We start from the raw sequence: 14,317 nt of genomic DNA, 5'->3' as shown, positions 1-14,317 counted from the left end.
CATCTACCGATGAACGCCCACGTCACGAGCTTTGCCCCCAAGGACCACGGAGTTGGTGCCAACACCAGGCTGCAGAAGCAGAGGGCAAATCTCTGCCCTCCCACAAGTACCAGCTTGCAAGGCATGTCATAGATGCATTGTTGCCTGTTTACCAGCGGCTATCGGATGTCCAGCTCCTCAGCCGTTGTCTGGGGAAAAAAACCCAGAATGCGGCTGAAAGCCTTCATTCAGTAATTTGGTCGCTGCTGCCAAAAGATAAAAAGGCATCTTTGACTGCAACAGAGACAGCTCTCAACGAAGCAGTTTGCAAGTTCAATGCAGGGACCCGCCGTGCTTACACAGAGTACTGTTCGACACTTGGGCTGCAAACTGGCCAACATGCTCTTCGCAGAGCAGCGGAAAAGGACGCCTTGCGGAAAAGAAAGGCAGCGAAAGCACTTCATCGAGGCAAGGCATCCAAGAAGCCCCGTGTTAAAAAGGACACAAAAGACTACAACCCCGGTGCCTTTTGATGAGTGAAATACAAGGTGCAACTTCGGAAGCCATTTTCTCAAAACTTTTTTTTTTTTTGTCATTTGCTCTGATTGTTCCGCTGATTTCTTCGCGACCGCTGGGGCTATTTTGATACGGTTTTTTTTCACTGCATTCCTTGAGAAATGTTTCAGGTCGTGACATTCTTGGTTTTCCGGCATCCCGTTTGCTGACTTACTGATTCGACTAGTTGTTCACTGTTTAGGTGCCCATTGTAATGTCTGCTCATAAAATATTAAAACTAAAAACTTTTACATTGTAAATAAAAAAATCTAAGAATGTCACGACCTCATCCATTCATTTTGGAATGCAACACACTTTGAAGAAGTCTTCTATCTTATTTTGTAAGTCGCTCAAGCCTGGTACAAGATGAAAAGGAGGAAAATTTTTTAAATAAAAAAGTTGTTGAGATGTCCATTTGAAATTTTTATGGTGATTTCACAGAAACATTACTAGTAACCCTGCCAATTTTTATCAGAATCCATGAAGAAATAGGAAAGTTGATCCCGAATGCCACGTCCCCCCTTAAAGGGACACTGAGGAGAACTCTTATCGGATTTTTTTCGTTTGCGAAATCTGATAGTTCAGCATTTCATGGCTTTGTTGCTGCTTGTCCGGGAGCGAAAGATGCATTTATTTCAAAGAAATTTGGATTTGAAGTTGAAAAAGTTTTTCCCGCCGCTTCGATTCAAACTCGAGAACTCTTATGACGTCACAGAGAACTCTTATGACGTCGTAGGACGGAGTGACGTGAAACGTGACGTAAACGCAGACTCCGTGATTTCTGGTGGCTAGCGGTGCAGTCTAGCAGCTGCTGAAATGAAAGCTACCGCCGCCGCACGTTGAATGCATCTATCGGGGGTCGCTGCCGTCGCTTCGTTTACGTTTGCACCGGCGTCTTGCCAGAGTTACGATGGATCCCGTTCCCGAACACGCTGACGTAGTTCTCGCAAAAACTCCGGCCTGCATTTCAGCGACCTCAGCCCCACAGAGCTTGCGATGCTTTTGAGGGAGCACGGTTAGGTTAGGCGCCGGCGGGTCATTTCCCCCTTCCGCCGTGAGCAGCCGTTGCAAATTAAATATCATAACCCCAATGCGGGGAGTTGCGAGAGGCCAGCACAAGGTCTGAGCGTTGCACCCATCGGAGGCTGGCCGGGGCTTTGGGGCGAACTGATTCGGATTCCTTGAACAGCGCGGAAGGGCCAGCCTCTCGGGTTTGAAAGAAAAAAGCGTTTTGAGGCAACATGTCAGGCTGCTGCGCTTTCGGGTGCAGCAGCCAGACAGTCGGGGAAGACTTTTTTTTTTCCATTCCATGGGGGAAAAACAAACAGAAAAGGCGCCTTGCCTGGCTTCATAGGATCAGACGAGAGAAGTTCATGCCGACGAGAAACACACGCTTGTGCGAGGTAAGTTTGAGTGGTTCGTGGCAGAAGTCTTGCGCATAGTGTCAAGTGCACGAAATTAGGCTGTAATAGAACAGCTACACGTGCGGACAAAAGGAAACGGAGCTCGCTGTTGCCACCTGACATTTTTACACAATGCCTAATTGTAACTGAAAGCTCTGGTGTGTTAAGGAACAAATATGTTTAAATTTTGTCTCCGGCTTCTGTACAATGCAAGAATAAAGTGCTATCATGCAACTATTTTCTGGGTTTGGCTCCATTTATACTGTGTTCTTCCTCGGTGTTCCTTCATTAAGCGCCCAAGTTGCAGGGTTTTTTGCTGGAAAGTCTAGAAATAGATCTTGAGTACCGTATTTACACGATTGTAAGTCGACTCGAATGTAAGTCGACCCCCCCAAATCGCATGTCCAAAAAAAAAAAAAAAGTTGACGCGAATGTAAGGCGACCCCCCTAATCGCATGTCCGGAAAAAAAACACCGGTGGAGCGCTTCAAAAACGAAAATTTATTGCATAGATGGGCTATTCATCCTCACTTGAGTCATCTTCAGTGGTACTGCTGTTGTCATCGTCGTCGCTGCGATCCCACAGCACATCGTCCTCCATGGAAAGCCCGCACTTCCTAAATGACCGCACCACGACATCGCGTGGAACGGCCGCCCAAGCGGAAATCACCCACCCGCACACAGCCGCCAGGGAGGCTCTCTTCACGCGCCCCGTTGGCGTAAGTTCCCGCCCTTCTGCTGCCAGCCACTCGTTGTACTCACGCCGAAGCAAGTCCATGAATGGCTTGTTAATGCCAACGTCTAGCGGCTGCAGCTGCCCCGTCAGACCGCCGGGAATCACCAGCATATCTGTATCTTCTTTTCGGAGCTCTGCTTTCACTTTCGCGGTAAGGGGGCCGCGAAATGAGTCCAGCACGAGGAGGTTCGGATTGCGATTTTTGAGGGATGCCCCTGGCCTCAAAAGCCACGCCCGATGGTACCAATCAATAACTAAGTCGTCCGTCGTAAAGCCTTTTTCGTTCACTCGCACAATCACACCTTTCGGGAACATTTCCTTTGGCATAGTTTTTCTTTTGAAGACGATGTACGGTCGGAGCTTTGTGCCATCTGCCAAGCATGATAGCATAACAGTGAACCGAAGTTTCTTGTTTCCTGTCGTGAGAAGCTTAACCTCGCGAACTCCCCTTATGCTCACTGTTGTGTTGTTCGTCATGTCGAAGTAGACGGGAGTCTGGTCCGCATTGCCGATTTGGCCGACCAGGTATCGCCGCGAGTCGCGGAGCTTGAGGTAGTGCCTATGGAAGGCGAGAACTTTCTCCTCGTAAGCAGCAGGCAGCTTCTGGCATACACTAGTACGCCGACGAAAAGAGAAGCCAGCCCTCTTCATAAATATCGAAGCCCAAGCTCTGCTGGCTTTGTAGTCTGTTCGGAGTATTCCAGCTTTCGCACCAAAGACCCGGGCTTGTTGCGGGATCATTTCGCATGTCACTGGAAGGGACCGATCACGTATTTCGATGACATACGCTGCAAGCTTGACCTCCAGCTCCAGAAAGCGTCCCGACTTCGGCCCGCGGAAACCTCTTTGCTTAGAGTCGCAATCGAAAATTTTGTCTCGCTGCTTCCGCCTCTCCCGCACCAACCATTCAGAAACGTCGAACTTGCGGCCCGCCACGCAGTTGTTGGTTTCTTCGGCGTAAATGATGGCCTCCCTCTTGAACGCTGCATTGAATGAGCGCCGAATGCTTTTCGAACCTGGAGAGCTCATGGCGAAGCACGCCGCCGGCAGTCGAGTCAAAAGCACCAACTCCAAGCACCACCAAACAAAGAGTGATCGGTGTCAGGGCATCGGCTCTTCCAGCAAACATCGGCATTCCTCAGAAGCACCGCTGTTACGTAATGCAAGCTTGCTGCATTGATCTTTGCCTCAAGTGCACAACTGTCGACATTTCCATGCTCAGCATGTATTCCAGTACCTTCCATCTCCACATCCGCCAGCCTCAACAAGACAGCGAATCGCCTTCAGAATATACCTTTCAGCTTTCATTTTCTAGTTCAAGTTTAATCCACCAATGAAGCTCGCAGTTTGGGACACTATTCAGCCAGACACTGGAGCATGCTTGTGTCGCCTCTTCCGCATGGAGGAATATTAACCTGGGAAGATCTTTTCTGAGCCTTTTCAGGATTTTTTGGTCTTGCACCAACCATAAAAAATATTGATAAGAATCAAGCCAATTAAAATGCTGGACGAAGGAACAGTGGATGCTTTATTATCCTCGGTACAGCAAAGCAGTTTTGCATCTATGCTCATGGAACATGGCACTAATTCGCTCCAAAGCGAAAAAGGTCACGAATCAAAAATAAAAAAATTGGCTTCCTGTAACCCAGTTGAACGTCTTGGTACTCCGGGAAGCAGATATGCTCGTGTAAGGTAATAAGAATGCGCACACGAGTTTGTTTCTCTGTCTGTCTGTCTGTCTGTCTCTCTCTCTCTCTCTCTCTCTGTGTGTGTGTGCGTGTGCGTGCGTGCGTGTGTGTGTGTGGCGAGTTCACCAGCAGCTACACTGCCATCGGGGATGGCTCAATATGTTTGTTGTTGTGGTGATTGAGGAAGGAAAGAAAGCCGGAGAGACTTAAACAGCACCAAAATGACGTAATAATAATAAGGTGCAGGGTTCATCGGTAGAGCTCATTGGAAGGGCTGGAAATGTCCTCACGAAAACTGCCGCTTAATGTTCCCTACCAGCTTACCTCGTTCAGTTAGCAACTTCTACTGTTTTCTGAGTAGAATTTCAACTCCTTAAGGTAGTAGCTTATGCAAATGTCCTTGCTGCATTCAAATTTTTGTCTACATTTGGCTTGCATGTAGCCACAGCGCCCATGCCCTTCAAGCATTTAAGCTTCATGGGCATGCCTATCACTGTTGCCAGCTCAAGGTGGGACCTTCACGGTACTCTAAAATTATCCACTGACTCTACTGTAGGTGCTCATGGAATCCATAAAAGCAGCCCTCAGAACCCAGTTTGAGAATCCCTGCTTTAGAGCTTCAAATTATGCCACACACTTCCTGCACATTTCATGAAAACTTGTGTTGTGTTTGTGCTACTGTATTTACTTGCATAGTTTGCGCATTACCCGCCTGTTTTTTTCCCGGTTTTGAAGGTTGCGGCCCTTAGACGAGCATCATTTTATATGCCCGAGCATGCACGTTATATATACGAGTATTGTGTTATGCAGTGTTCTGGATGGCCTAGGTTGGTCCATCGCCCGATTTGACCTCTTCATGCCAGGTTTATAGTTCATGTTCGTTGCACTCTGCCGTTTTAGTGTTTTTAGTTATCTGGCATGTCTACTAACTGTTGTTGAGTTATTTCTGACCACTGCTTTTTTCTATTAATGTTTGAGTGCTCATAACTTGTTGTAAAGTTGGACCACTCGGGAATGTTGAGAGGAATGCTCTAGCTTCTCTTGCTGCAACTTGTTTAGCCTTACATAGAAATGAGGTCTACATATCTGCTTCCATCTATCTGTACTGCTTTTATATTTTAATAAAAATTCACTGGCTTGTGGTCTTGAGCAACTTGGCTCTGAAATGTGAACGTTTGCGAGGTCATAGTGCAAAATTACACTCACTGGTTCAAGCTTAGTACTATATATAGAAGTGTAGAAGTAAGTTTGACCTTGCTGTGATGCTTGTCAGTATGTCTTAAAGGGGGCAGTTCTTTTCATTGGCAGGTTCAGGGGCAGGTTCAGACAGATACTACTGCATCATTTCCTTTCCCTAAAAACAAATTTCCAATTTTTGGTTCTTTTCTGTGATTTGGGGAACAGAATCTCTGTAGTATTTTTTTAATGCATTAGCATTAGGATCTCCATTGCGAAGAAAAAGTGGTGTTCAGCGTTTTAGTGTTGTGTACACCAACTGCTTGCTGATATTGGCAGGGGGCTAACTGGAGAGGGCGAAATTCCCTCTCCACTAGTCGGGGTGCGGCCAGAAAGGGGCCACTATGGGAAGAACCCAGAGGGTAGCTACCATGGACAGTGGAGGTTCTGACACGGGCAGAGGAATGCGCAGCCTGAGGGAGGTTACCACGTTAGCAACCTGGTGGGTGGCTACCATGTAAAGTGGAGGGTCAATTAGCCAATGCCAATCAGCTTTCGCTGATTAATGTGCTAAGCTGGCAACCTTAGCTCTTCAAGCAAGGAGAAGTCCTAATGAATACATATTGTCATTGTATAATGATAATTACACGTGCGGTAAATTTTTCTTTTCAGGATTATCTTTACTCGCTAATGGTTGCTCACGAAGGTGCAGTGCTTGCCTTTTATGAATTAGGCTTGCCTGTGAGGCATCCTAACTTTCTGGCTGAACTCCACTGCTGTAAAATGAGTTGGAGGATGCTATGCTCTGTGCAACTCTCATTCTCAGGGGAGGCCTATTTCGCACAGTAAAAGCGTGGCATGGATGAAAGAAGAACTGCACAAGACCAACATTGACCTCTGATCTCTTCTTTTCTGGTGCAGCTGGGACAGTTCAACGATGACCACTTTTGCTCCCGTCTCCGGACTGCTGTGTCTCATTATCCACCTGTTCGGGCAAGTTTCCTTGTTTCAGTTGGCCATGTGGGAGCCGGCACGTCAATCATGTAGCTGGCAGTTTAGAATGAACCAGCAGTGCTGCATAATGCCCACTGAAAATATGAAATTGTTCATGCATGTCACTTTAGGAAAATCAAGTTTTTAGTTGGGGGCTTGCACGCGTGATCTCTCTGGTTCCCTCATCTCGGAACTTTTAAAAAAGGCAGTGAATGCTGGGTGATGTATACTTGTGCGACCCAGAGATGGGCATCCTCACAAGGGCGAGCCCTCATGAGGGCGTCCTCGCCCTCACCTCATGAGGATTTCAATCGGTGAGGGTGAGGGAGGATGGGCGCATGAAAATTCGTGAGTGCGAGGGTGAAGGAGGGAAGACGTGGTGAGGCGAGGGTGAGGGAGGGAAGACATTGTGAGGCGAGGGTGAGGGAGGGAAGACATTGTGAGGCGAGGGCGAGGGAGGGAAGACATGATGAGGTGAGGGCGAGGGAGGGATGATATGATGAGGTGAGGGTGAGGGAGAGCGAGATGCACTGTGTGAAGGCGATGGTGATGGTTCGGTACTCTGGGCTAATGTTTTTTTGTCTGTGCAGGCGGTTATGAATTCCCATTTTAAAGTGCTAGTCCTTTGAGTGAAGGTTCCCGTGGAAAACGTAGTTTCTGCAGTCTGGAGGTGCACGAGGCGAGCATGAAAGGCGGGGAGCCGTGCGCCTTCTCCATCACCATGATATACTACACCACTGACAATGCTATGCCGAAAAAGCCCTTCTAAATCAGAAACCCTATTTTTAAAAATTGCGCAAAGTCTTAGTTGAAACACCCTGTATAGTGCGCTAACATTAAGGGGACACTGGCCGGGCTGGTGCGGGTGGCCAACCGTCCAAGGGAACCGTGGCACCGCAGTCAACATTTTCATTATCAGCCCGAGTCTGTCAGATGATCTGAGTGTAGAATAAAACATGTAGAAATTATACCTAGTAACATTGAATTCTTAAGTTCTAAGCTTTGTTTCCCGGAATGAAGTCCGATTTCAGCTCAGTGATTTCAGCGGCGCATTAACTGCAACAAAATTCCACCGTCAAATTGAAACCTGTTGGCGGCTGTCATGGATCTCCCAGGAGAACACTCGGACCAAAAGAATGGACTAGGCGACAGGTGTACCCACACAGACGCACATTTAATACACCCTACGTGACACACACACTAGAACACAAAGCTAACAAAACTGACACAAAACACAAAGAATAAAAATACACACGACCCGGTAACACTGCTACCAGCGTCTACTACTAGCTTTCTACTGTTAGCGGTTGGCGTTCGTGCTCACAGTTGGTTCGGTGCAAATGCGGCGTTGTATGGGTCCAATGGCTGGCGTCGAGATGGCGTTCAACGTGCTGCGGTTGGCGTCGCTGGCTGCGTTGTACAAGCTCCCGGTCCAAGTGCCCGTGGAGGTGATGCCAGTGTTGTCGCCATTGGGGGCACCACCCAAATGGGTGGCAACAGCGCTGGAGACACCCGTGCCCATAGCAGGTGGTAGCATCCCCAGTTAACTCCCCGGAACGGGGAGTTAACTGAGGAGCCGAATCGTCCCTGACCCGCCGGAGCCTCCGCTTCTCTGTTCTCCCCCCCCCCACCCCCACCCCCTTCCCATGCCTCGCTCTCCCTCGCCCTTTTATAGCCTTGGCGTTAGTCCACGTAAGCCTTGTCGTCGTCTTCTCCTTCTTCTCTTCTCCACCAATCATCTCTCTCCACCTCACCGAATGCTTCTTCTTCATCTTCTTTAGTGTCTTCGGTTAATCCACATCATCCTTATCGCCAACCTCTTCTTCTTCTTCACATCTCTTTCCTTCGTAATTTTATTTTAGACTCCCCATTATATGTGACAGCTGCGTTGGTGAGTAATTGTTTTCATTCACACTGTGAGTAGTTCAGTGCAGTCGTATATTCTATTTTCTATTTTCGCTGGAATTGCAGTATAGGAAAGAAGTGCAGCAATGTGGTGGGCAAAGCCAACCACTGTAGTCTTATCATGGAAATAAAGCAGCAGCTTAAAGGGACACTGAGGAGAACCCTATCAAAATTTTTTTGTTAGCAATATCTGATAGTTCGGCATTTCATGGTTTTGTTGACGCTTGTCCGGGAGCGAAAGATGCATTTATTTCAAAGAAATTTGGATTCGAAGTTGAAAAATTTTTTCCCGCCGCTCAGATTCAAACTCGAGAACTCTTATGACGACACGGAGAACTCTTATGACGACACAGAACGGAGTGACGTGAAACGTGGCGTAAACGGAGACTCCGTGGTTTCTGGTGGCTAGTGGTGCGGTCTAGCAGCTGCCGAAATGAAGGCTACCGCCGTCGCACGTTGAAGGCATCTATCGGGCGTCGCCACCGTCGCTTCGTTTATGTTTGCACCGGCGTCTTGCCAGCGTTACGATGGATCCCGTTCCCGAACCCGACGACGTAGTTCTCGCAAAAACTCTGGCCTGCATTTCAGCGACCTCAGCCCCACAGAGCGTGCGATGCTTTTGAGGGAGCACGGTTAGGTTAGGGGCCGGCGGGTGGTTTCCCCCTTCTTCAGAGAGCAGCCGTTGCAAACTAAATATCGTAACCCCAGTGCGGGGAGTCGCGAGAAGTGCGTTGCGCCCATCGGAGGCTGGCCGGGGCTTTGGGGCCAACGGATTGTGATTCCTTGAACGGAGCGGTTGCACGGCGCAGCAGGCAGCGTCGAGGTCTCCCACGGTTGCAAGGGCCAAGTTAATTATTTATTTTTTGCCACAAAAACAAATGGGTGCTCGACGGCGGTCGCGTTTAAACTCGGCGGCTTGAAACCAAAGCCGGCGCACGATGCTTCAACGGCTTCTGCTAGATCCAACGGGTCCACTGGATCTGGCTCTCTCGCCAACTTGCATGTACCTTCAGATATGTACTGGGAATGGATTAAAATAGCCGAGCTCGAAAAGAACAGCTCCGCCGAATTGCCGCAGCTGGCCGGGCCGGCGGCGGCTGGCGCACTCGACGTGAAATAGATACATGATCCAATCTCCCCGCCAATGCGGTCAGAGTGCGCCGAAGCCGCCGAACGCGTCGGCGGTCAAGCGCAGTTGGAGTATAGAGGGTCTCGCTTTGACCGACGTGAATTCGCCGTGCAGGGCGCGTGCAGGGCGCGCCTCGCCGCAGCATAAACGTGCCTTTACAGAGCCTGCGCTTAACCGCTAACCAACGTATTCAGCGGCGGCATCCATGGGAGCCACTGAAACACCCCACCCACTCACTAAATAAAAGAAAAGTCCGGTGCCGAGGTTCGGAATCGAACCAGGGCCTTCGGCGTTTGACGCGGAAACGCTACCGCTCCGCCACGACGGCTCAAGTTACAGCCGTCAATGAAGGCGCATCTAGTGAATGCACTCTCCTGATGCAGAAATCTTCGCGCTTTCGCTACATATATCCTGGCCTAACAGAGCTAGGCCATCAGCAATTTTTCTGAACTGCCTTGCACCTTGTCTCCCGTCCCTGATAAACGATTTCCGTTAAGTAGTTTTAAGTTGACTGGCACAGCCGGGAATGTTTCGCCGGGCAAGCGTGCGAATACACAAGTGCTGCCTTGTACGATCACCGACCATCGTGCCATCATAGCTTTTCATCGACCGTGGCGATCATCTGACAAGCCTTAAGAGGCTCCTTTAAAGTTTAATTAGCACTTGAAGCGGTACTTGGAGTTCCTCTGCTGTTTGGCGCTTGTAAATCGAAGCGCGTCAAAAACAAAACCACGGGGCACACAAAGCTCATAGACGCGAAGCGCTATAACAAATCGAAACTCTCCGGGCCGCCTGTGATGCCGCCAAGCATCCGTTTTCTTTGCTTCCAACATTCAGGTTGTCTTTTGCCTGCCTTCCTTGTGTGATAAAAGTGCACTATTGGTTTTAAAATAAAACTTACTTCAATATTGATCTGCGCAACCTACCTTTGTCAGCCTCAGAGATTCGTGACACTTAAGTAGGATGGAAAATTCCTCCAAGGTGGCGACTCTTGTCCTATGGCGTCACTACGCTTCTACTTGCGAGATTGGCCTGTGGTGGCAATACCTGTATTTTTGTTCTTGCTATTTTCTACCTTACAAGAGCTTTGTTTTCAGTAAGAGCGGCATTTTTGTGATCAGGAGCTGGTATTCTATCGATACAAGCCAACTTCAATTTCTCCTCAGTGTCCCTTTAACCACCTTGGTCTGAATCATCGCTCACTCTGCCTTGCATTGTACGATGTGCTAAAAAAGAAAAGGTTGTACTGCTCTCCACATAGCAGGGACATCACTTGGTTTATTTCTGTCCCTGGTGAGACCTGTGGCCACGTAATCGCGCGCCTTATTTTATGAACCAAATTTCTTCCAGGCATGGTAGGGAATTGACACTGTGTTTGGATAATGCGTAGACGTGGAAGCAAAAAATGGCAGTGGTTTAGCTCTGGTTAAAACTGGAGTGGCACGATAGCTTCATCTAATCGAGTGGAACTCGCTCAGTCAAATTGCAAGGTCAGTCTTTTGCCGCTCCGTTTCGCTGGGCGTTCTTTCTTCATTTTCGTCCTACTTGACACGGCACATGCGCACAGCTGTTGCAGCTCGGTTTTGCCGCCGTGCCACGCTGCCGACAGCAGCAGCCGCTCCGCACCACGTGACCAATCATGTGACCAGGGATGGCCACGGGGTGGCCACGCTGAAGGCTCGAAGTGGTGGCGTAATGTAGCTATCACTACCAAAAATCAGACTGTTTAACTTGGCGTTAACCACAAATTATCGTGCTCTATATAGCACCATTAGCCATGGTTTTGCATGGTTTATCTTGACTTTCTATCCGTTTGCTTGACCTGAGCTGGCTTACTTTGGTTGATATAACATGATGTCAGTTTGCGTGATATTTCATCATTTCAGACATGTACGGCGATAGAATTGGTCATTCTCTACATTCACAGATACCTGGGAGTCCTGATTCCGCTCCTGGCGCAGAGGTGCAGCGGTTAAGCTACGCGCCTCTGCCTCAGATGGCAGCTGCTGCCATCGGTGGGGCTTGCGAGACCCATATTGTTCCTGAGGAATCTCTCGCGACTAATCATTAATTGAACTTCCACGGTCGGCAGTTTGCTCACAATCCGGTGGGCAGCTTGTAATGACGTCATAACGTCACGTGACCAAGGTGGCCCACGTGCTAGAAGTAGGTTTTGGACAGCCAGACATCCGCTTTTCGGCGGAGTGGAAGCGCTAGGGCACTAAAATGGCAACCACAGGAATCGTTCACTACAGACTCTGGGAGTTAGTGATTACCGTTATTCAGCCCAAGTGCTGCATTTTAGCAACCAGTTTTATTTTGAAGTGGCCTGAATAATGTTTTATTTTAAGCGACCGCATAAGGTCCTCACTGCAGCGGAAAGCCGGCATCGCTCTGGGGGAAGACACTAAAGAAATAAAAAAACTTCATAGCAGGGGCAACACGATCCAAAGCCGCGGCGGCACTACGAAATAAGTTTCGCTGGCCACTGCTTCAGACCACTTCGTTATTGCCACAGCTTTTCTTTTTTTTAAGCATGGCATTTATTACATTGAAAATATATTCTGTTTACATTAACTAAATTATTTACGAAGCATATAGGAAATTCTGAGAAATACATCGCAAAAAGACAGCAACAAAGCACTAGACGCGAGGTAAGGCTGAGCACACCACCAAGAAAGACTGCCACTCCGGTTTAAAGTAGGTCGGTTCATACACTTCCCTTAGATGAACAGTCAGCTGTGAGAAATCTTAAAATCCTGTCTGTACGAACTGGCAAGCTCTCCAGCGGTCTCGCAATCCGGTCGTCTTCTTAACATACTCGCGTTCACGCCTGTTAAACAGCCAGTCTCTCATGCTGTAGTTTGAAAATGTGGTCTTCATTATCTTCCATCTGTAGGCATGTAAGCGTCATCAGACGAGCAAGCAGCAAACCGCACGAAATGGAGGGAGATTAGCATCAGTGAAATTCAGAAGACTCAGTGCTATCTCAGTGTGATCGGGTAATGGTAATCAAGGGACCTACAAACTTTCCTTGCTCTGAGTGCTTGGCGCTTATTGTAATTGTCATGGTAAACGCTACTGCATTGTTTTCTAAATATTCTTCGTGTACATTAGTTTTTGTGCACAGACACAACATAAGTGCCATAAGTAAAGGTAGAGTGATATTTTGGGGCTCAGCTCGTAACTGTCTTGGTTTTGTTTCACGCATTAGCTCAAACAGCACACACATGTACACGCACAACAATATAAGTATCTAGCTTCTCGTCCAGTAGTGCCTTGAGGGCTTTTCTTTTATGTTTATTACTCAGTAATATCGCCTGAAGTTGCCGACACAAAAATAACTCGAGTTTCAAAACGACTGCTAGTGAAGGAGGATTGGACAACTTTTCAAAGCGAGGGCGAGGGTGGGCCATGGATTCAAAATTTAGGGTGAGGGAGGAAAAGTGAAAATGAGGCATTTGCCCACCTCTGCTGTCATTTGCACGGAGATGAACCATCGGCAGCAAAAGTTTATGGGATGCAAGCAAACAGAAAAACATTGCCTGAAATGTGTCAAGGTATCAAGGGATGGGCATTCTCGATCTGCAGGTAACAATACCATGCAACTTGGTCACGAGAACATGCGTAGCGTAAACTTTTGCTGCTTGTAGTACTTTGAATGCACATGCATGATAATGTACATTGTGCAGCCACTATAGTCGGATACGCTGCCGCGGTGGCTCAGTGATTATGCCGCTCAGCTGCTGACCAAAAATACGCAGGTTCGATCCCAGCCACTGCAGTCGCATTTTGATGCTGATGAAATGCTAGAGGCCCGTGTGCTGTGCGATGTCGGTGCACGTAAAAGAACCCCAGGTGGTCGAAATTTCCGGAGTCCTTCACTACGGCGTCCCTCATTGCCTGAGTTGCTTTGGGACGTTAAATCCTCATAAACCATAAACCAAACTATAGTTGGATACAGCTCAAGAATGCAGTGATAGATGCTCCTCCAATGAGGCTCCCTAACCAATGGTGGCAACCTATTATCTTGATGTTGTGCCTAAACTCTTTGCACCTGCAAGCCACCTGCGATGCTGAACTATCAGATGGGCACTAGGTGGTTGACCATGATGTCATGACAATAGGCCGGCACCATTGGTTGGAAGGTGTCCTATGAAGAGCCACTGCATATCTGAGTTGTGTCCAACTGTGGTGCTGAATTTATGCCAGTGCCATTAAAAGTACATGTGTGTCGGTTTCTGGGTTGTTAATCAGGGCTGCTGCGCCTGTGCAGGTGCTGTATGAGAACGACCAGTCGCTGCCTGCATGCCTGCGTCAGGTGCTGGAGGGGCCCCTGCACTCCGTGCCTCGGGAGGCACTGAGGCCCTGGAGAGAGTTCTGGGATGCCCCACGTACCCTCAAGCAGCTGTGCGAGGGCAACTACTTTAAGGAAGGATATCCCGAGGCACTGGGGCATTTCATCGATCCAGGTGGATGGTTGTGTTGAACATTTGGGTGATAGTGCCAAAAGGGCTGTAAAAGGTCAGCAACCACAGGTTGCACTACTGCATGCAACCCCCCTACACCTACTACAGTAAAAGCTCGTTAATTCGAACTTCACGGGACCGGGAAAAATGTTTAAATTATCCGATGTTCAAATTATCGAATGGCCTCGAAAAAACTGACAAGAATCAGTTGCATTGCGGTACCATGTATGGTATTTACTCGCGTAACGAACCCACTCACATAATGAACCCACCCACCCCCGATTT

The 14,317-nt window shown here is 48.4% G+C and overlaps 1 protein-coding gene across 1 annotated transcript in view; it reads left to right on the top strand.

Moving 5' to 3' along the window:
* LOC144111872 (DNA mismatch repair protein Msh6-like) overlaps nt 1-14,035 on the top strand; it is a gene marked incomplete at its 3' end in the record, with an annotated part of 64,678 nt that extends 50,643 nt beyond the window's left edge. Inside the window, exons 15-16 of the mRNA XM_077644900.1 lie at nt 6,458-6,529; nt 13,840-14,035. Coding sequence (XP_077501026.1) covers nt 6,458-6,529; nt 13,840-14,035 — 268 coding nt within the window. The remainder of the gene's footprint in view (nt 1-6,457; nt 6,530-13,839) is intronic.
* Nucleotides 14,036-14,317: the final 282 nt, after the last annotated feature.

Source organism: Amblyomma americanum, unplaced genomic scaffold, assembly GCF_052857255.1.
Source record: "Amblyomma americanum isolate KBUSLIRL-KWMA unplaced genomic scaffold, ASM5285725v1 scaffold_12, whole genome shotgun sequence".
In the NCBI taxonomy this organism is placed as follows: Eukaryota; Metazoa; Arthropoda; class Arachnida; order Ixodida; family Ixodidae; genus Amblyomma; species Amblyomma americanum.
The sequence above is the reverse complement of the archived record's forward strand: the minus strand, read 5'-3'. Positions and strand labels throughout refer to the sequence as shown.